The following is a 23,682-nucleotide window of genomic DNA, read 5'->3' on the forward strand; positions in this document are numbered from 1 at the left end:
TTTTTTTTTTTTTTTCACCTTTATTTGGATACGATAGTGGAAATGAGACAGGAAACAGGGAGAGAGAGCAGGGGGATGGCACGCAGTAAAGGCCGAACCTCCTGGTGCGTCACTGGTAGTTTTATGCAGGAAATGCTAACACGCAGCTCTTAGCGCTGTAGCAGTGTCAAGTTAGCCACAGTTAACACAGTTAAACTGTGGCTAACTGTGGCTAACATGACGCGGTTTTAATCAAACTAATTTCACGAATGATTTTGAAAATAATTTAATATGTTTTGATTTTCTACTGATTCTGCCTTGCTACATTTTATTTTCACTTTTCTGTGTCAAACTGTGCAAAAATGCCCACAATGAGCTTTCCAGTGGTGTCTTAATTTGAAGAGTTAGACGGATGTCTCGCTTTCTTTGCTAACTTGACTCTATATTGAACCGTGTGAAGAGAGCAGCTCCGCTGATGTAAACTTTCCATTTGACTTGAATGATATTCAGCGTTCAGCCATTCTAACGAAGAAGGTAACGTGTAATTAATGTGATAAAGAAATCGTATGTTCTCTGAAGTTCTTAGACAGCTCCGTATTATCTCACCAGCTTCACGTTTGGTGATTGTAGCTAGCTACAACGGATACCGGCTCTCAGACCTATTATTGAGTTCCCTCCCACTCCATTTTACTTTTACCTAAATAATACAACAGCAGACATTTATACAACAAACACTCGTTGTCTTTGCGCCACAATACGTTTAGTACTCGTACTCTGTCTATTCCAGGCGATAGACAGAGCCTAGATTTCATTATGCTAGCATGCTACTCGGCGAGTCCGCGACGGTACCTGTTTCCAGAGAGCATCTGTTAAAATAGTGGTGCTCGAATTCTTTACTTATCGTTAATGGATCCATCATGTGTCTAGGTAAATCCAGATCATAGCTGATCCACCAGGTACTGCACAGTTTCAATGAAATCTTGACTTTAAAACATGGAGCCTGTTCTGGAACACCTGTTACATTCTCCTTAGTCGTCTGGTGGGGTTTAAGAAGATGTAAAGGCTTTATAAATGTCCAGAGATGTCAAGTATTCATTTAAGGTGTTTCTCTTGACCAGTTGTCGCTGTGAGCATGGCGGAGCGGGAGGAGCGCCGCTTCGCCGAGATTTCCCGAGAATCTGTCAAACTCATGGCCGAGAGTGCAGGCGTGGAGCTCGGCGACGATGTGGCCGGTCTGCTGGCTGAGGACGTGTGTTACCGGCTCAGGGAGGCGACACAGGTCAGTGCTGCCCCGCTGCATGGATCATGTGTGCACTGTAAAGTCTTCATCATGTAAAACACAGGAAAATGCATGCTGATGGCAGGTTACCTTTGTGTTGTTCTGGGGCCACACAGAGCAGCTCACAGTTCATGAGACATGCCAAGAGGAGGAAGCTGACAGTGGAGGACTTCAGCAGAGCTCTGCACTGGAGCAATGTGGAGGTGGGAGTGTTAAAAGTTGTAATGTTCACAGTTGTCAGTGGCGTAATCAGTCTGCTAGACATGGACATGCTACAGCTGTCACAGCCTTCAAGCTGTTTTTTTTTTCTGTGTTCATCAGGCCATTTGTGGTTATGGGGCCCAGGATGCTCTGCCTTTTCGTTCAGTGAAAGAAGGAGAGTTTTTCTTCATTGAGGATCGAGACATCAACCTGGTGGAGTTGGCTCTGGCCACCAATATTCCCAAAGGCTGTGCTGAGACCATGGTACGAGGTATGACCCACTGTGCTGTTCCAAACTATAGACAGATGTATCCCTGAGGCTGCTGCCAGTCCACGTTCCAGATCTTTGGATCAAAAGGTATATGACCCTTACAAATTATTCCTCCTGTTTCTTCTCTTTTCATGTCAGTGAACGTGTCATACCTGGATGGGAAAGGCAACCTGGAGCCTCAAGGGACTGGTGAGACCACACAATGACTAATGTCTTGTCTACACAGTCTGTGTAGTAAAAGCAGCATGTCACTCTAGATACACCCATAAGAAAGAAGAGAGAAAGAGGTCAATACATATATTGAGCAAAATGTCAAGCTATTCCTTTAATGTCAGAAGTTTATTAAACCAATTCCTGCCTCTGATGAGTGTATCGGGGTAATTTGTGGAGGCAGCAGTATTCTGACCTTACTGTTGAATTGCCACAGTTCCCACAGCAGTGCAGTCTCTATCAGATGACATGTTGAAGTACTACCAGCAGATCACACGGGCCATACTGGGAGAGGACCCCCACCTCATGAAGGTAAACTGCTGCTAAATAAAGGCTGACATTTTGTGTGGCGAAACTATGTATAATTTCTAACATTTTTCTTGTGTGTGTGTGTGTGTGTGTCAGGTAGCTCTGCTGGACCTGCAGTCTAATTCCAAGATTGCTGCCTTGCTACCTTATTTTGTTTATGTCATCAGTGGGGTAGGTTTTCAATCCACTAATCCAACTTTTTACCAACACTAATAGGTCATCTAAGGGTATGTGCTGAGGCCAAGCACTTGATCTGTAGCCATCTTCTAACTACAGGACAAAATACTATGATTTGATTTGTGTGGTTAGGAACCCAGTTGATTGATACTCTGGCATGGTTCTGGTTGCTGACTCTGGACTACAGCTGACTCAGGTACTGTTAACTGAAGATGACTCTCAGCCCAAACCAGCCAGTACTAACATGATCAACAATCAGACAGCATATATCAACCAGAGCTGGTTCACTGTTGCTCTCACAGTGCTGTAACATGCCTATATTCAGCCACAGTAGAACTCAGATCTCTCCCTGGGCAGTGGTAGGGTTACAACATTTTGTTGGAAACTTTCCATGGGAATTAATGGGAATAATAAAAATGTGCGAACCTGCAGGTTAGCCTATAACAGGGAACTCATTTCTAGAATCCTGTTCGCCACAGCAGGACTATTGAAGTCACACCACTACATCTGAGCCCACAGACTACATCCAGTCAAGTCAGTTTGGATCAGATTACTGGGCTCAATATATTTGATTTGTGGTATTGAAGTTTAATGAGCAAAAAATGTGTTTAAGTCTGGTTCTGCTCAAGATTTCTAGATATTACATGTTTGAAAATAAACAAAATAGTGCACCATTAATATTCCAGAGAGCAGGCTGTATATCTGGTGATTATTGGACATTTTTGGACATTAAAGAGCCTGATGGCTGCTGGCACAATGGACTCTCTGTTGCGTTGAGTCCTGCACTGCGGAGGTAATCAGTCTGTGGCTGAAGGTGCTCTACCGAAACACCCTAAGGTCATGTAGCAGGTGAGAATTATTGTCAAGGATGCACTTCAGCTTACTGAGCATCCTTACCTCAGCCACCTGCTGAACTCAGCCCCGATGGTGGACCTCACTCTCTTAATCGGTTTGTTCAGCTGGAGGTGATTGAGGTTGCACCAGTCCACAAAGTCCATGATCATGCCCCTCATGTCCTCCTCTGATACAACGACAACCGCTGAGTCATCAGAAAATTTCTGAAGAAAGCAGGTGTCCGAGTTGTACCGGAAATCTGATGTGTAAACCGTGAAGAGGACAGGGAACAGGACAGTTCCTTGAGGGGCCCCTATGCTGATCAGGAGCTTGCTCGAGATGTGGTTCTTCAGGCAGACATACTGTGGTCTGCAGGTCAAATAGTCCATGGTCTAGGCAACCAGTGCTGATTCCACCTGCATTTTCCTCGTCTTCTCACCAAGCAGTCCTAGCTGGATCGTGTTGAAGGCGCTTGAGAAGTCAAAAAACATAATCCTCACAGTCGCATCGGAGGAGTCCAGATGTCCATGGGTCCTCTGCAACATGTAGATGAGGGCATCATCCACTCTGATGTTCAGTTGATACGCAAACTAAAGGATCCATGTACGTCATCATCCTGGGTCTTAAGTAGGAGAGAACCAGCCTCTCGAGTGCCTTCGTGATGTGAGAAGTGAGCGCTACAGGCCTATAGTCAGCAGGGAGTCTCTTCTTGGGCACAGGGACTATGCATGATGTCCTCCATAGCTCAGGGATCTTTTGTAATTTCAGACTGAGGTTGAAGAGGTGTGTGAGGATGTCATACAGCTGACTGGAGCAGGAGTCTTGGGCTAATGCCATCAGGACCAGCCGCTTTTCCTTGCTTAAGCCTGTCCAGTTCTCTCCTCACCTGAAATGGCTGAAAAAATGGTGTTAGTTAACTGTGATGCTGTTTCTTCTGCCAAAGACTGTAGGTTCTAGTATAGTTCCTTAGCTGAGAAGTGTTCGTCTATTCATCTAACCTGTTTATATTGATTTATCCAGCATCAATTGTAAAATATTTGATCAGTTTCCAACTTGGAATATTTCCAAATTCCCCAGCTTAACATCCTGTGGAAAGTTTCTGGAAATTTTCACCCCCTAGTCAGTGGCTGTTCATTTAGCAGAGGCAGAGCACTGGTGCAGAGCCATTGCAGCCACTGATGATACTGAGATCAGTTCATCAGTAAATTAGAAATTGAAATCCCTGAGGTGGAGCTTTCATTTTAACAGTCATATATCATCAGTTTTTAAAGGCCCTGAAACATCTTTAAATTTGATGATGTGCAAGTCAAGAAAAATATAATGTGTCCTCATGGCAAATGAATATGAATTCATATTCCTAACTTTATGTGTAAAATATTGCTAGTGTTTGTTTCTATTTGTCCATGTGTTGATCCTGTGGGTGTTTCTGTCTGTAAAGGTGAAATCAGTTAGCCATGACCTGGAGCAACTCAACAGACTCCTCCACATGGTGAAAAGCCTGGTCCAGAACCCCTACCTGTACCTGGGCTCATATGTCCGGAGCCTGGTCTCCAGCGTCATGTACTGCATCTTAGAGCCACTAGCTGCTTCCATCAACCCCCTTAACGACCACTGGACCCTCAGGGACTATGCTGCCCTGCTCCTCAGCCATATCTTCTGGTGAGCACATCACAGCAGGCTGCTTCAACACAGTTTGTTTATGGGCCTCAAATGTTACAGGCAATGTTCCCCCTAATTTTTCATGTGTCTGAGCATACACACAAACTCCCCAAGAATTCCTTGGACCACTGTGAGCAACATCAGACGTGCACACTAATTTTATGCACTACATAGTTTTGCTGTGCGCAGAGAAAGCGGGAGCAGTGTGCGATTGCACAGGCGTGCAGCGTTTAGGGGAGCATTGGTTACAGGTCCATGTTATCATTACATGAGATACTATTACCACATTAAAACCATACATGATGTGTTATATGAAAGAACACTAAAACATTACTGTTAACATTAGCAGGTCAATATTATTGATAATAATATACAACAATACATGCAGTATTGTTAAATGTCACCTTTTAATTCACAAAAATTCACCTCTGAGGACTTGACATTAGCAACTGCTGAGGTCAGCAGTGGTGGGTAACACAGCCTCTTACTAGGGGTTTAAAGATACACTGATCTATATTGATTCAGTGATCAACAATCAATCAAACTTTCAGCCCCTTTTCTGTGGAAAGACTGTCTCCATACCCAGCTCTAGACAGACAGGCTTCACAGCTTCTAAGATGGCAACACATTTAACGCTGAAATAATAGTACTTCAGTTTAACATTCTAAATAGCATTTCTTCACTAATCCAACACTAAAATAATATGAAGCTCAATATATCAGAATGTGGCACTTTAAAGTGAACAGGTCTATTTTTATTAAGAAAAGATTATTTTTCATTTAAATGTCTGGCCGAGCCCAATAAATTATTCAGCAGATTAATCAATCATGAAGATTACCATCAGTTATCAAAGTCTCTGCAGTATCAGCCTTAGCTTGTTGCGTCTGTTTGATTCCAGACTTCCCAGACAATAATTTTGACTCAAATAGTCAGAGATGAAAGTAGTTTATTTGGCCTGTGGGAGGCAGCAGACCGAGCTGAAAACACAACAACCTTATCACAGCTAATGTGTTATCAAACAGTAACATTCATCTGAGTCACGTTCACCTGGTGAATGATGTTTTCTGTGCAGGACTCATGGTGACCTGGTGAGTGGTCTCTACCATCAGATCCTGCTGTCGCTCCAGAAGGTTCTGTCTGATCCAGTAAGGCCTCTTTGCTCCCACTATGGAGCTGTGGTGGGGCTTCACGCTCTGGGATGGAAAGTATGTTCACTTCCTCCTTCTCCTCTCATCTTGTGTTTCTGCATTAAAGGAGTCTTCATCAGATAAAACCAAAAAGTGTAAAGTTTGTGGCTGATGAGTTACCGCTTTCATCTACTCAGCAGTACAGCTATTGAAGAAAATTCTGTGACCAAATATACATTTGTGGAACATAAAAATGATAGACTTTCCTTTGCAATGTCCCATTAATTTTCTTTACGGTCTGACTGTCTGATCACTCATATTGTTCATGTGCCTGTTCCAATACTTCACTGACATAAATTGTTGACATTCAAGATGGCAGGTTTTATTCTCTAATGGAAATACCTGGAGAACTACTAGAGATCTAGACTAGAGACAGGCTCCAATCTTTTATGTATTGCCCTCAGTTCTTCTGTTATGTGCTCATTTATTTTCTCACTGTCTGCTTGTCTTAATGCTCTGCTCTCAGTTCTCACCGGTCATCTGTATGAGAGTAATCTGTGTGTGTTTTTCCTGACAGGCTGTTGAGAGAGTTCTCTTTCCACACCTTCCTGCCTACTGGGCCAACCTCCAGGCTGTGTTAGATGACTACTCTGTTTCCAATGCTCAGGTTAAAGCAGATGGACATAAGGTCTATGGAGCCATTCTGGTCAGTACTGCAGTAACACATATTTCTGTTATACAATGATACATTGGTTTTGGTGTTGTGCAGTGACTGATGTGTTGGTCATTTCATTAAAATTCACCAGAGGAAAAGCCGCATAGGTGAGAGGGCTGACATATAGAGACAAACAACCATTCACACTTAAACTCACAACCACAGAGAATTTAGAGTCACCAGCTAACCTACGTGTCTTTGGACTGTGGGAAGAATTTCATGGCAGTGTGTCTGTTACATTATGGAATACAGTATATTGTGTGCAAAGCTGGCAGTTTGTCCTCATGGTACAGAAACAAACAGCTGACAGACACAGAGGTACTACATCATCTCTCTCCTGCTGTAGATGTTGTACCATGTCAGGAAGTTGTGATGTGTGTGCTGCAGGTGGCAGTAGAGCGCCTGCTGAAGATGAAGGCTCTGTCCCTGTCTCAGCCAGCAGAGGGAGGCTCCAGCAGTCAGACAGGCTCTGTGCTGGGTGCTATGGGATACAGAGTGAGCTCCCCTGGCCTCAGCCCCCCTCCAGAGCCTCTGTCAGAAGCCACTCTAGGGATTGCCAGCCACCTCCAGGCGGGAGGGGCGGGTTGTCCCTGGGAGGAGTGGAGCCCAGTCCCTCTACCCGCCATGTACAGTGAGCTCTACTCCTTCTTTGGAGACAGCCTGGCTGTCAGGTTTAGTACTGGACCAGGGTTTGGCAGCTACCCCTCTTGCACCCCATCCCAGCTCAGTGATGCCAGGAAGGAACCTCCTGGACCCACATCCAACCCTGACACCACCCGTAAGATGCCACAGCTGACTGCCAACCTCAACATCAGCCCCAGGCATGACGGGAGCCCTCGCACTGACCCACCCCCACCCAGCCTGGCTGCTACAGGGTCAGGAAGGTGAGGCAAACAAATCCAACTCTTTTTGTAACCTAACATATTCGGTTGGAGTACTGAATGTTTCTGACTCTCTTTTCCCTGTCAGGTCCCTGACTCGCTCCTCCTCCTCCTCCGCCTCAGTGCAGCGGTCCAGATCTTCCTTGTCACGCTCAGGTCAGCGCTCGGCAGGTCTGTCACGTGACGTTTTCCCCAAAGCTCGCTTCACCTCTCCTCAGACCGGACCCCCGGCGTTCTCCTTTCTCATTGGTGGGCGACAAATGGGCCGTCGTTGCCAAGGCCGCCGCCCATTCCAGACCACTTTTGTCCCAACTCCACCTCTCTCTGCCATCCCATCACGTGCCTACGCCCACAAATTGCCTGTCATTGGCAGGGTGGGTAAACCTGTGCACCGCTGGGCATGTTCCCATTACTCTCTTCACCTGCCTTTATAGAGAAGAGGGTCCCAGGGACCAGAAACTGACTTCAGACTGCTTTACTACAAAGTGGAGTTTGACTGCTACAGACCTTTAAGGGCTCATATTCATATTTTTCATCTTGAACTCCCAGTAATTAGTCTTCTGCGATGATATTTTCATAGTTGGAAGTAAGGATTCTGTTTTAACGTCATGTTGGAGAACAACAATCAGACAACACTCCACTGAGGCAGCAAAGGTCTTTATGCTCAGTTCAACTGCTCTAAGGCCACAATGTATAGTCATTAATAATGTACTTTGGTAACTCCAGACTCCGATAGAAAGCTCTGAAAGCAGCTCAGACTGCACCTGTTGTCACAGGGATTGTTTCATTTTTCTGCTAAAAATCTTAAGTCATCAGAATTATTTCAAAGATGCTACAATGAAACAATTCTACACATATTAATATGAAGTTGTTGAGGCTACCTGTGTGTGCAGGGTAACAAGTAAAATGTGGCTAACCAGGCTTTATCAACCCATGTTTTGGTTACCTGTACAGCTCAACACACTACAGCCTAGGATTTTCATCTTTGACATTTAGCAAAAAACTACAAATAAATATAAAAGACAAGATAGTCATGTTCAATCATCAGTGATGAATGGCTGAAATCTTCATTAGTGTTCCTGTAAGTTCCCCATTGTTCTGTAAAGCTGTGGTGTTATTGTATGTGTTTGTATTTTCTCTGTCTGTAGTGCATTTCTTTAGATGGCACATGAGTTTTCACTTTGGTAAATGTTTGCTTTTTTCACTCAAACTGTAGTTTGTAACTGAAACTGTTTTGTCTGTACCATTGTCTATTCTTCAGTTATAATACATTGAGCTTGGTCAGCTGCTGTAGTTTTCACTTAATCATTCCCAAATACCCGTCAGTGTTGACCCTGTTTTGTAGCTGTTGCACACTTTTGCTGCCCGTACACTGGTGTTTCTCTGACTCTACTGTTGCTTTTTAGATGAGTGTAGATGTGTCTGACTGGGTTTTTTCAGCAGTTAAATGATGAACCACTCTAACATCCAAATGAAGCAACTTGAGCTGCTGTTACTGATTCATATACCCATTAGATTCCAAAACTGGACATATTCAAACTCTGTCAACAGTCCAAACAACAGTGTTGACTTCACAGTAAAGGAACAAAGAAAAGTCACACATTGTCATATTTGAGAAGCTGGAACCAGAGTCCAATATTTTTGTGTGATTTCAAGATTATTGGTGATTAGTTTTCTGTTGAGCAACTAATTGGCTAGTTAACTAATTATTTTAGCCCCAGACTCAGAGTTAGTTGAGGGTCTTCTCTGTAACGATTGCACCATTTTGCTGACTAAATATATAATAAGAAGTAGAAGCTTGTTGAGGCCTGTCAGAGCTGAGTGTCAGGAATTCTACACACAGATGGACTGATATGCAGTGATGACAAAGCATTGAGACTGATTACCTGGACAGCACAGTGTCAGAACAAACAGCATCCAGTCCTGCCATGTATTTGAAAAAAAGGTTTGGTTATTTGTAGGCATGGGATGATATGAAAATTATTATTCAGGCCAAAATAATTGTGATAAATGATATCACGATAATCATGATATGCTTTAAACTCCAACCCACTCAGACACGTCCAAAACACACTGAAATCACTTTACGTTTTGGTAAGAAAAAAACATTCTTACTGCATCACAGATGGGAACATTCTTTTTAGTGAAAACCAATCAGTCTTTAGGTAATTAGAAATCATGAGGTCCCTCCTCAAAACTAAGGAAAAATAAATAAAATAGGCTACATCAAGGAAGATGACTTTTCTGTCAAATAAATTCCAACTGATTTGAGCTGTTCCCTATGGGCTGTCGTGAAATGTATGTTACGGTTAACGTTGAAAGGAAAAACTAGTAGGCTGCAGACAATTTGCCAGAGACCGCTCTGCTCTGAGACAGCGGAGCTATTTGCTGTTTAGCTGCACAGCTAACGTTACCTGGCTAACGTTAACTTAATTCACCGGTGACCAAAACAGCATCACAACGTAACAAGCATTTAGATAAACGTCAACGGTAGTATAACTGAACCAATCAGTAACGTTAGTAAATTTTACATGGAGTTTTTTGTTTTGGAATCCATAGTATTTCCACACATCCGCTTTAACTTGCGGGAATACAATGGGCAAACTGAACCGTCAGCCTGATTTTGGAATGACCTTCTGGTAATTCAGTATAAATAAATACAGGACTGTATGTTGGCAAGTTGGACTGCTTATTTTTAAGTCACTCGTGAAGATATTAACGAGTATCACCATTCGCGATTATCCCGATGTTGGAAATTTACTACAATCAACTTACTGTGCATATTTTATTTAATTTTTCTATCGCGAAGGGCAATAAATCGTACATCGTCCCATCCCCAGTCATTTATCATAGAATAGAAATATCTGTCGCACTTCTGAAGCTTTTTTCCCCTTTAGAGCCAAGACATGCCTGACAGGTATAATTCTGAATCTCCAGCTGATCTGTCTCTTTGGCTGAGCCTGTGACCCACTTTACCTCTCTAAATATTTAAAGCCTAACTGGCTCTCAGCATCTGCTTGCAGTCTGTGGACGAACAGATCAGTCTGAACCAGCAATGACCCGGCTCGTGTCTTCACCGGGAGTGTAGATTCAGATGAATGCCTTCTCCTGCCTGGTTGTCTGCTACCTGCTCTTCATTTTGCTGGGAGGCGTGGTGTTCACGGCCGTGGAGCAGCCGATGGAGAAGGAGCTGAGAGCCGGGGTGGAGGAGCTGCAGCGCTCCTTCTTGCAGAAGAACCCCTACGTTGAGAAGAAGGGGCTGAGGGGGCTGCTGAAGAAAACTCTGTCTGCTCACCACAGAGATGGTGCTGTTCTGATTCAAAGGACTTTGTCATTGACACTCTGACCACCATGGGAAAGATGCTGCACAGAAATGGATTAATGAATATAATCTGATTACTCTGTCACTTAATATTATAATTGTTTTATTGCTAAATGCTGGAAGATAGAGGAAACACCCATTCACCATGTTTAAAAAAATATATATTTACAGACACATAGAGGTGCAGGGTCACCCTGAGCCACACTCACAGACTGTTACAGCTGATTTTCTTCTTCCTCAGGTTCTGACTCATGCACCCCTGAATCAGCTTTTCTCTATCTTCTACTGCACCCCAAGGATCACTGTTAGCCGTCACTCCTCACTGATTCACTGTTTTTATTGTAATCCTTTATTTGAAACTGTCCATCATGAGTGTGACAGTGTGATACTCCAACACAGGGGCACATATAGGTCTCATCAGCATGAGCAAATTCATTTACTCATTCAACATACCTGTAACCTGCCTATAAAACTAAACTGCTGCAGACAGGTTTTCTAAATGCTGACTTTGCTAACTTTGTCTGGTGTCTTTCTTTCTGCCAGCCACCGAAAAGTTATCCAGAAGTTAGACTGACCTTACTTTCATGAACAGGCAGTGTGTACAAGACTGACCACAAGGTGTCACCTAATGTACAGCTGTGGAGCAGGTCTGGGAGAAGACTTTGCAACAGCATGGGCTGACCAACACACTAATTCTACCAGTAGTTCTTTTTTTTTTTTTTTTTGTTAAGTTATTTTTTGGGGGGGACTTTTTGCCTTTATTTGATAGGATAGTGAAGAGAGGCAGGAAATGGGAGAGAGTAGGGGAGTGATATGCAGTAAAGATCCAGCTGGATCACACCCTAACCATTTGGCTATGATATGATTGTGTGTCAGTACCAGGTGAAAGCTGCTGAATGACGTGTGCTTTACCTCAGTGTGGTTTGTACTGATAAAAAGGGAGTGGAAAATATCCAATTACATACTGCACCTCACACTGTTTGAATAACCAAACCCTCTCAAACAACAGTTTCATTCACTTACTTGAGACTGTCACCTTGTGTATAGTTGGACCTCTGTTCTACCTGCAGGAGGACTTGTTTCATGTTACCTTCAAGGAAAATGTTGATACCAGAGTTTTAAAAGGCTATTCCAGCAGTTTTGGATTGATTTTGTAGAACTGGCTCACTTGTGATAAGTAGATATTATACATATTCTGTCAGATAATTAAAGCTCAGGTTAGCCAGATATACCTATAAGAGATTTACTGTAGTGAGTGAAACATTATCAAAATGGGTAATACAATAAAGCAGAATTCTTCTTTATGATCAGAGCTGTAGCCATTCAGGTTTGACAGAAAATCCCAGCTTCAACCTCAGTGATGAAATACAAAAATATAAGTTCACCTAAAATGGATGCTGTTGAAAGATGTCCTTCGTATAGTGAGTGAATGCTCCTTTATGAAGCGTCTGACTGAGGCTGCAGACTGCTCTAACAGAGGCCTGTTGTGGGTTCTCCTACTATAGCTGTGTTTGTCAGGACTGCCATGAATCTGAGCCAGTGCCCAGCACTGTCAGCTCTGTCTCCTCCCTAACAACACACACACCACACACACCACACACACACACACACACACACACACACACAAACAGTTAATTTGATTTGATTTTTATTGTGTTCTCCAGATACATAAAGTGACTAACTACTATCCTGAACCTGCTTTGCTTGAAAAACGTTCAGCTTCATGTGCTGTGAAATGCTCCTCTCTGTTCACCAGCCCCTCTCTTACTGTGTGTGTGCTGTTAGCTGCTCAGCAGACAGTGGACAGTGGTTTTATCACAGTGAGACTAATAGAATTGAATTCTCTATGTGTGTATCAATACTCTCACATTACAAATGATCCATAGATGATGTAAAAAAAAAAATGGACAGTGTAGTTTTAAACATCTTTAATTAGGCTACATGTCTACATAAGTGAAGGAAATGTGACACTTCTGTTATATCTACTGTAAAATAGTAGCATGAGTTTCAGTTTAGTCATGTGATTTCCTAAATATTATGAACAAACTGAGGTATCATGATATTTCATATTTCTTTCCTGAATGAAGATGATTAAACGTCATAGTATCAAATGTATTTGAACCAAGTGCACAGTGTCCACATCCATAATTGCAATACACTTGGTGAAAGCATTAGTTTGTGTAGGTTCCTTATACATGGAACTGACAAACATATCTCTGACATATCTGCCTCCCCTGAAGCAAAAACAACTCCTAGAAGATGACCAATGATTCAAACTTAGGTCACATTCAAGATTAATTACCTGACACCATACCATATCCAGATACCAAAGATACTCTGTTTTCAGTGTGATTAGGGGGATGAGACAATAATTCTTCCCTGTTTATAGTTATATCTTGTTCAATAAGTGTCTGGTCATATCTTTAGCCTTAGTTTGATAATCCTCCTCTTCACTGACCATTGCTAATGATATGGTCAGGGTGGAAACTTATAGAATGTAAAATATCTTTCTGTCTGGTTCTTTTCTATAAATACATGTCACCAGTTTTCAGTACAGTAATCAGCAGTTCCAAAAACATATTTTTTTTCCTCGACCGTAATCCATGCTAAAATGCAAAGTGGGATGAGTGCCATTTCAATAGTCACTAAATGCCCTAAGTTCATCTCAGAGCCTGTAAAGCCCATGAAAACGTTATTAGCAAAGGGGTTTTTGTTGAATATATGTCTGTATGTGGGAACAAGTTATCATATTGTGTGTACAGGGGAAAAAATCACAGGACTTTTGGGGCTTTGTATACTGGTGAGCCACTACTTGTAACTTGGGATTACAGATACATATGCAATTTGACTGAGAGTGCATCTCTCTTTAATTCAAGGTTAAAGTTCATGGCCTCTAATCCACTATCATGTGGAATGTTGGTATATCTTCACATCAACATCACCATCTAATATACCACACAGACTCTCCATATCAGGAGATACCAAAAGGGAGCAAAAAAGAAAACAATATTGAAAAGATAAATAATATGGTCAAGATGTAGCACATAGGCTACAAATGAAATAAAATTAGGCAGAGCTCAAATCAAGTCTTGAACTCAGAATGCAGTCATTAAAAATCTAGCATGGTAAATAATAATAATGAAACAAACAGATTTCTGTGCAAAAATGCAACCACTTATCATACAAGGGGCTATCCTATAGACACAGTAATACATCTGCATTATAGTATTGATCCCAGACGTGGACAACACTGATCCGATTAACTACAGATAAAAATACATTAGCTCCACATACATGCAGATCAGCCTACATGGGTTCTCTCAGGCCTCCTACCATCCAAAGATATGCAAGTTAGGTTAATTGCCCTTAGGTGTGAATGTCAGTGTGAATGGTTGTTTGTCTGTATATGGTGGCCCTGTGATGGAGTGGCACAAGTATGGGGTGTACCCTGCCCATCACCCAATGTCAGCTAGGATAGGTTCCAGCCCCCTGTGACCCTTAACGGATAAGCGGTATAGATAATGGATGGATGGATGGACATGCATTCCAACATAGTCTGATCCCAGTACACACCATTCCATTTTCCATCTGTTACTAAGTGATGCTTCAGTTCCACTGACAGACCCTGGTGTTTCCTTTAATGAACTGAACCTCCGCTGTCAGTGTCCCTCCATCTTCCCTGTCTCTCAGTAGTCTACTCTGCAAGCACACTGGGAAACAGCTGCATCTGGATAGGTAAAAATAAAGCTCCATGTTGGTGACGCCATGTTTATCTGAGAAACTATTCTGGGAATTGCATTTCCTGCTCCCTGCGGCTCAGTGACAGCTCTTAACTTGGAAAAGAATGGACTAAGTCACATTAAATAGGTTGGGTTAGAGGTGGTTGTGGGGGTTGAGGGGTATCACAGTGGTAGCTGCAAGGTGACATCATTTGTAAACAATCCCTTTCCTGTCTGCAGGACCCACCAGTTGGTGTGCATCCTGTTTTGGATGCTGGAGTTCAGCACATTGCAATTTACAATGAGTGTACATTTTGGCCACAATACAAAATATTAAGACCTTATTCAGTCCTCTGCAAGTTTCTCCCATCTACACACAGGATGTGTGGAGCTTCTTGGTCACGTCTGTTACCAATGCCCTTCTCCCCGATTTATCACCTGGTCAAGAGTCCAGGTTGTTCCAAACCTCTTCCATGTAAAAATCATGGAGGACACTGTGCTATTGGGAAATCTTCAGTGCAGCAGATTTTTTGTAGCCTTCATCAGATCTGAACCTCGACACTGTCCTGTCTCTGAGCTCTGCAGACAGTTCCTTCGGTTTCTGGTTTTTGCTTTGATCTTTGAATTTCGTGAAAGTTCTGCCTCTGTCAAAGATATTTGACTCAGTGTCACCAATTAGGTGAAAGGAAGGCGAAAATATAATTGTAACAACATGTATTTGACACAGTGCAGGTTATTATTATTATTATTATTATTTTACAGTTTATGAGACCTTTACATTGGTTGTAATTTGGCAAATCTGCATATAGGACACTGAGGTCATAACCTCCGTAATGTTTGTGAAAATTTTAACAACCCAAAGAGTTCAAATTCCTCAGTTCCACACAAATTAAACTCTGATCAAACAGTGGCTGATAGTATGTACAGACATATACCACTCACCAGCAGCAGGTGACAGTTCTTACAATACATCTTTGCTGTAGTAACAGTATGCCTAAGAAATAAAAAATATATATAAAGAATAAAAATAAAATATAATAAAAATATATAAAGACTTTAGTCTGTCTATGAATCTGTATCGTCTTTTACTGAATCAAAACTAGAAATTATAAATTGGATTAACTAGAAATTAAGAAATGTATGAATTTGTATTAAATTCATGATTAGTCGACTTCATTAAATTCCTGTAAGCTGCTTATGGAAGACATTGTTAAAAGTTGAGTTCATGTATTTAAATTCAATAATTAATGGTTAAATTTGCATCTTAAACAACATAACTTAACTTTCAAGTTAGCTGGAAAGCCTCCAATCACTGTAATCACCATAAAACCATGTAGCAACACCCTACCCTACCAAATGCCCTTACAACCAGCCATCGAAATACACTTTGATCCACCCAGTGCTTCAGTTCAACTTTTCTAACCACACCAATATGTTTACAAAGATAATGGAGACCATCATTCTTTTCCTGATGAAAATCCTGAAAATGTATATAACAGTATGTTCTTTGTTGGCATATCATTCCACAGGTCATTCAAAGGTCATACATGTGACTTTACTGTCGACTGTTGCATCATGGTTGCAGGGACAGCATGATGTCCTGTGACCTTATTAATATTGTGGCAAATGGTCTTGCTGCTTGTCATCGCCTCTGTGCCTCAGACAGACAGGACACAGGTGTTTGACTTAGCCAGGCTATATTTACAAAGGTCATAGATGGGACATGATACCAGCAGGGATCTGATAACAAATTGTGACCAACTAAAGTTTCTGATTCTTTCAGGTTTAGTTGATCAGATAATCTTCACAGATGAACACCACTGTTCTGATGTTTGAAGCCTAAATCCAATCTCCAGAAGTAAAAAGCTAATGTTAGGCTATAAACCATCTACACCACAGTCACATGACATCAGCGTCTTCAACACTAAGCTTCCAACTTGTCATTTCATTTAGCTCTGAGCTCTTCTACAAAAGCCTTTCTTCTTAGAAAGTTAGTGGTAGTTTAAAAGAGTATGAGTAGAAACCAAATGAAGCTGTAAAGGTGGACTGGTGAATAGATTGGATGACACATTGACTTTAGGACGAGGGAACAGGAAGTGCTAACATGCTAACTTACTTCCTGGGTTTACGACTCATTCCTGCACCACTCTTTATATCATTCTCTCTCTGTCTGTCCCTCAAATTTCTCAACAACTGCTCATCTGATTGACCTCAAACTTGGTGGGTGTATTGCTGAGGACCAGAGTAAGTACAGTATCAACTCTGAAGTTTTTTGGGAAAGAGATCCTCTAGAGTATCAAAAATACAGACACTAAGCCAACAAACAGAGGGTTCTGTGACATTGCAAGTGTGATAATACTGCATGAGTGCCAAACACATCCACAGGTACATTTGAACAGGCAAAAGCATAGTTACTAGTCTGGATTAAACACTGTGTGTGTGCAGATCCTTGTTTTAGATTTGTTAACTTATTGAATTGCTTAGGTCAGTTGTTTGAACTAGCAAATCTAGTTCCTTCAGTCAGAGGGTTGCAGGGGAGAAGAGCCACCAAAAACATTATTGATGCAGCTGAAAAAACTTCTGTCCACAGGTGGCTGTGGATCAAGAGGGGCAATCCATGTTATAGTGCGCTACTCAGACACAAGCTGGGACTGATCACCCCCAGGTAGGTGAGAGTGTCTGATTATCAAAGACCCGACACACTCTATGACCCTGGGTTCATCACTGAGGATGTGTCCAAGTTACACCATACTGTGTTTGAAAAAACATTCAGCTGAATTAAAATGGAATGATGTGTAAACCTCTGTCTTGATTTTAATTTCAAACTTCTGTTTCAATGCACTCTGTTGTGTGAAGTTTGTCTTGTCATGTCTGGACATGTGCGGTTCTCAGCAACAACAGACAGGGAAAAGATCTGTTGATAATCATATTGAGGTCATACCAGAAACATTTTCTAAAACTGACACCTTTCATTGTCACTGAAGGTCAAGGGCAGTAGTTGGCATGCTATGTCTCTCTGTCGTCCTCTTTCAGTGTGTGTGTCTTACTCTCGCTCTGAACAAGTGTAAATTTATTTTTATGTATTCTGTTATTGATGGCTGTTATCGGAGTCAAACTCAGTGTAGAAAGACAGAGCTGGCAGTGGCAGTGCTGCTGCAAACAGTAGTGTGGACACACGCACATGTAAACCACAGCAGGTCAGTGAATTAGCCATTATGTACTCACAACACAGGTAGCGTGTCCTAGGTGACTTACAGGTGAGGCTGTAACCTTAATCATGGTCAAAATGTTTTCATTATTATGGAAGGACACAACTATGGCTTATCTTCACATGTATTAAAAACACAGCAAGTTTCCATCCAGCCTCTTCAAACTTCAAAGAGTGATCTGTAGAGAGTTTTATTTGTTGAATGACAGATGCTGGGAAGTATGCTAATGTTCTAGTTTTGTTTCTTTAAAAACCCTAATTTAATGACCTAGAGCAGGTTTGACTCGGCCTTGTTTGACATTGTGTCTCAGCGGCAGGACTGGGGAGAACAGTTGGCTGTGGTATTTGACACAGTGTTTGACTCAGCACTGAAGAGGCTCATGTGTCTGATGACCTGCTATCACAAGGCTGTCATGACCACCAGTCATCTGTGTGCCTCTGCAGCACAGCGCTGTAAACTGCTGAGTGGAGGAAGGGGACAATGAAGGCACAGTGACTCAACTGAAAACGCAACACAAACAACATAATTCATATTTAACAATTTCTGTTATTGTGACTATAAAAACGTATGAAAATAACCCCGCCCTCCCACGCTGCCAAAACTGCTCTGACTGAACACTGACTCAAACTGACAAGTTTTATAATGATACTACCTCTAATACTCATAATTATTATTACTATTATTAGTAGTAGTATAGGTTCTTAGCTCTTAAAAACTGAACTGTGAGCTTAAAAATTTATACAAGATTTACACAGATTGTGCTCAACATCATAACAATATATTTGATGTACATGAGCAAAGGCGAGAGAGAGAGAGAGAAGGAGAGTGTATCTATGTGTGTGTGTATGTGTGTGTTTTCTCAGAGGCAACAGTATCATAGCAGTTGCTCTATGTATCAGTGACAGATTATAAATAGAGTCAGGGCTAAACTGAAAACATCCCTCATGACAGGAAAAACTCTCCCTGACAGACTCACAGGTCATTTCTGTTTTGTACTCAGTCCTTGATGATATCCCTCAACATCAGGGTTCCAGTTACTGCTACATGTTACAGTTGATATTACCAGACAGGTCATCTGCAGCAATTCTGTATACCTATTCTGTCACATCTATACCTACAGTAATAATCTAATTCTGATGAGAAGTCAGTGTCAGAGTTGTGTTGGGACATACAGCAGCTGAGCAGTCTCTCATTGGATATGTGCTTTGGAAACTTTGACTGGAGAATCTGTCATATCAACAGCATCCTCTCATAATTATTAGATTATCCTGCTGAGCATGAAGTCAATGTAGCCGTGACTTGCAAAGCACAGTACACTGCCCAGTAACCATTTCAGCTACATCAAGCCAGCCACAATAAAATATGATGAAACAGGAAGTTTTGACCTTCAAGTCAAATAAAGGTTCTTCATTACTGTCAGTATTTTCATTACTTCTCTGAATAATAACGACAGCCCAATCATTAGTTTGTTGTCTGTTTGAGCTAGCAGTGGGCTAATTGACTACATCAAACTTATTACCTTCAGGACGAAATAAATAACACATGAATATGGTACAGAGATGAACATAAAAACAGAGGTGGAGTTTGTACATCTGTTTTTAAATACTAAATATTTAATTTCTTTGGGTTTTTTTATATATATATTACCAGATAATATATATCATATTTACTGGTTGAGTCAAATGCCTCTGGTGTGAACCTTGACTTTTTGCTCCTGATCCATAAGGCCTGTACGCGCCTCTGCTTCAACGAGAGCTTTATTTTGAAAGTAATAATCGTCGGTGTTCCGGTGTATCTGGGTAAGCTTGACGCTATCTGTGACGCAGGCGTGTGTTGGTCCAGTCGCCGGTGAACAGGGAGCGACACACCGCCGCAAAGCAGCTGGACTTTCTCTGTCCCGGCAGAGGAACACAGGAGCGGGGACACATCGTCTCCTGTGGGCAACTGTCGATTCGTCGTGTCTGTGAGAGAATTATTTGACCTGACCATGACTTCTGTGTGGAAGCGGCTCCAGCGGGTCGGAAAGAAAGCGTCCAAGTTCCAATTTGCTGCTTCTTTTCAAGAGATGATGATAGAATGTACCGATAAATGGTAAGTCAGTGTTATAACATCTGAAGTTATCTAACACAGTGGACAGGTGCTATGTTTATTTCCTAATGTGCTCTGTCCGGCTGTTAAAGGGGCTTTCTGCCTAATCGTGTGCGGAGGTCCAAAAGAAAGTGATGCGAACTAAAATTTTCTTCTCGGCAAAGTTATGTCCGCCACAAAACAAAATGGCCTTTAATGGATCATTTGTAACCGGTTCAGCTTTCACCTGACACACCAGCCAGTGTGTCTGTCAGTAAATGTGTGTGGTTCTTCTGTTATTCCACATATTGAGTCTACAGAGGGGCGGAAGCTGCGCCCTGTACTGTTTGCAAAAGTTGAGCGTTTTGAAATGAAGTCCTGTCACAGCAACTACATCAGCCCATTTCTCCTCTGGTCTTCGATCAACTACTTTCCGTTGTATGACTGTCTTTTAAAATGGACAGGCTGAGTTTATAACGCAGTCTGAACAGGGTGTGATCAAATGATTGTGACGCTGTTAAATGGCAAAGAACCATGTTTATTCTGCAGAGAGAACACGCCCTGTTACTTCCGCCTCTATATTTCATCGTAGACAGTTACCATGTAGTTACCATGTAGAATGGCGTCCTGTTTATCGGGAGTCATATTCAAAATCAGCAGCTTGTAGGGCTGAGTGATAATCTGTTGAGGGACAGTTAGTGTCAGGTGCAGGAAGGATGCAGACATCAGCACCATCAGCACCATCAGGGCTCAGACCAGATTAAACACCCCCCAGTTATCAGGGCCAGATTAAAGTTTTGGGGGTCCAGGTCAAACTGTTTCTTGTTTAGTTCATGTTTCCCCTGCACTGCTATGCTGGAGTATTATCTTGTTTCATATTTTTCAGGTGTACTTACATTTATAAAAATCAAAGCAAACAAAAAAATCTCTATGTGACACACACTGAACCTGGACCTTTTGGGCTCTCTAAGGATCAGGGGCCCCTGGAGCAGTTGTTGATTTTCTAACCTTAATGTCACCACGAACTCTGGGAAATTGTGATGGATGTTTATCAAGTAAAAATGAGACATCTGGTTCCAGTTTCTCTAATGTGGCGGTTGGCTTCATCAGCCTGGGGCCCTGTTACTGACATTTACTAACTACATAATTATTGAATTATGTGACAAAGAAAATAATGCTGGCCGTGATCATTATTCCTCCCTGGTCTTTAATCCTGACATGGGATCTCATGTTTGCTCATTATGTTAGGTGATATAATGATATGAGCTCGGGGATATGATTCAATATAATACAGTACTATGAGTAAGGTGATAATATTGCAATTTCTTATCTTCTGACATAAGTATTTAGAACCTTTATTGTGATACTTCAAATTTAGCTCAGGTCCCTCTTGTTTCCCTGGATCATCTTTGAAATGTTTCTAGAATCCAAATTGAGTTGGCAGGATCTGATTTGGAAAAGACACACAAATAAATTCTGCTCCAAAATCTTTAAATCCAGGGTGATAGCATGAGGCTGCAACATAACAAAATGTCAGAAAAGTGGGGGACAACAACAACAATAATAATAATAACAATAATAGTAACAGATCCAGACTCTTCAGCTGCAGATAGGGCTGGGCGATAAAACAATAACAATATATATTGCGATATAACTTTTCCTTGATAGACATTTAGACAAGGTCGATAACAACATCGATAGAAGTCATTCCACCTGTGTTTTGACAGACAGTATGAAAAGCCAATGATAATGAGAATAGTGCTGCGCCAGACCAATCATGTGGCTGAAACAAAGTTTGAAGCGCATCACGTTAGGTTGACGCACAAAGCACAGAGCACAGAGCACAGGAGTAAACACACATGCTAATGTTTTGGATACTGCAGCAGGAGTAGGAGCGAGGTAAAAGAGAAAATGACGACCGAAAATGTTAACAAAAACTTGAGTGTTACTGAATAAGATGCCCCAATGGACACAGCCCCGAATGACAGGGGACTGACAGGTACAGAGAGCCGGTAGAGACAGACACAGCTGATAAAAACTCTGTGCGATTTGGGATTTGTGCCGATAGAAAATACAAAATACAAAATACAAATACAAATCTGGCTTAACATTAGCTAGTTCATTCTACCATTTGCTCTCTTTGTCTCCTCTTTCTCTCTGTTCCTCTCGGCTCAACTGAGTATTTTGCAAATTTATAATAATGCAGCAGTTATGCAATAACTGTCCTGCGGCTGGCCACCACTATAAAATGTATACAGTGGAGACACTGCAGACATAAAGTCTTGGTCATAGTTCAGCACTCTCAGCCGCTCTGCCCTCCGTTTCAATCAAGTATCTAACTCCACAGTTAGTTTTGTGGTTTGGTCTTTTTAAGACAGGATCTGGTTGTAAAGTTTACAGCCTATCACTCCGTTGCTCCTGCAGTGCTCTGTGTGTGAACTGTGAGGTAGCTAAAAAAGGTGTAACAACTCGTCCACTGACGTTCTTCCCGACTGATGCATAAAATAGTTGACATTTAGGTGGCAGCCCTAAAATTGACCTTATGGTATCTTCACATCTCACTTAGGAGTAAAAAAAAATAAATAAAAATAACTAGGCAGAGGGTGTCTGCCTCCTGGACCCAAACACACACACACACACACACACACACACACACACACACCACACACACACACACAGGGTAACAGCACAGTGACAGCCTACTTGCCTTCTGTAATGTGGAAGCTAACATGAATGCACATTACAGAAGTTATTAGTCAGCAAGGTTTATTAATGCTGATGTTAACAGTGTGACCGTATGCTGCTCCTTGTCTGAGGTTATGTTGTTCCATTGAAGTGGTAGAGTCGATTGGTTGAAGATAGATTACAGCATTGCTGCAACACAAAATGAATTGGAATTACAGATGAATAGTTTTTCCTTTTTGAGAAATGATGCAGTATTGCAAAGCACAAAAACACAAATGTATCAATATTGTTCTTACACTCCTCAAATCATCTGTGTGTTCTTTCACAGTGTGTCTGAAGTATGATAACACAACAAATACCAACACTACATTTTCATTTTAAGAGATATAAATATATTTTCCTAGAAAATGCTTTTTTGTTGTCATGTATTGAAAAAGACCAGAGCCAGCCAGAGTTCTGCCTGAATAAAACAGTCCAAAATGTTTTGAATTCAAACTGAAAACTAAGTGGGATTAATGGAGACTGGAAATCATTCCTTTCAACTGAAGGTAAAAACTGCTGCCTGTGGGGCCTCTGGCCATGAGATTATGGATATGTTTTTTGTTTTTTTTAAAACCAAACTCTCACTACAACCAGGAGCAGAAAGGGGATGATGGGAATCCCTTTTCAAATATAATAATAATAATAATAATAATAATAATATTTTTACATAATTTAGACAAAAGAAGACATCATTTTTACAGCAACAAGTTTAAACTGGTTTATGCTGATGTTATGTTGATAGTGATTATATTGTAAACCTACTCCATATTAAATATTATCAAGGGACTGCCATTTATGACATAAATGCTTGATATTCACCTGTCTGACCTTTGCTATGCATTTTGGTCATGTTAAATGTCTGCTGATGGGTCATAAAGGCAGACACACCCAGGATCAGGTTTTTACATTTGGTTTTGGAAGGACTGTCCAGAGCTTCACTATGCTGTTCTGGGAGCAGGGATTGTGCCAAAAAACGAAAAAGAAAGGAAAAAGTTT

The 23,682-nt window shown here is 41.5% G+C and overlaps 1 protein-coding gene across 2 annotated transcripts; it reads left to right on the forward strand.

The window, feature by feature from the left end:
• Positions 1-166: 166 nt before the first annotated feature.
• taf6l (TAF6-like RNA polymerase II, p300/CBP-associated factor (PCAF)-associated factor) lies at positions 167-8,926 on the forward strand. Of its 2 annotated transcripts, XM_018693874.2 has the most exons (12): positions 169-513; positions 1,098-1,258; positions 1,375-1,461; positions 1,580-1,730; positions 1,869-1,919; positions 2,158-2,252; positions 2,346-2,420; positions 4,699-4,919; positions 5,992-6,124; positions 6,624-6,752; positions 7,149-7,645; positions 7,731-8,926. In XM_018693874.2, exons 2-12 carry the CDS (start codon positions 1,112-1,114, stop codon positions 8,074-8,076), a joined length of 1,932 nt encoding a protein of 643 aa, XP_018549390.1. In that variant the 5' UTR covers positions 169-513; positions 1,098-1,111; the 3' UTR covers positions 8,077-8,926. The 2 variants fall into 2 exon arrangements, with proteins under 2 accessions (XP_018549391.1, XP_018549390.1); XM_018693875.2 differs by lacking the exon at positions 2,346-2,420 and having other exon boundaries at positions 167-513.
• Positions 8,927-23,682: the final 14,756 nt, after the last annotated feature.

This window comes from Lates calcarifer, linkage group LG14 (genome assembly GCF_001640805.2).
Source record: "Lates calcarifer isolate ASB-BC8 linkage group LG14, TLL_Latcal_v3, whole genome shotgun sequence".
Taxonomy (NCBI): Eukaryota; Metazoa; Chordata; class Actinopteri; family Centropomidae; genus Lates; species Lates calcarifer.

Coding starts and splice junctions, on each gene's coding strand:
- taf6l (XM_018693874.2), top strand. CDS start 1,112: ATGGCGGAGCGGGAGGAGCGCCGCTTCGCCGAGATTTCCCGAGAATCT. Junction 2,421..4,698: donor TTGTTTATGTCATCAGTGGG/GTAGGTTTTCAA, acceptor CTGTCTGTAAAG/GTGAAATCAGTTAGCCATGA. Junction 7,646..7,730: donor GCTGCTACAGGGTCAGGAAG/GTGAGGCAAACA, acceptor TTTCCCTGTCAG/GTCCCTGACTCGCTCCTCCT.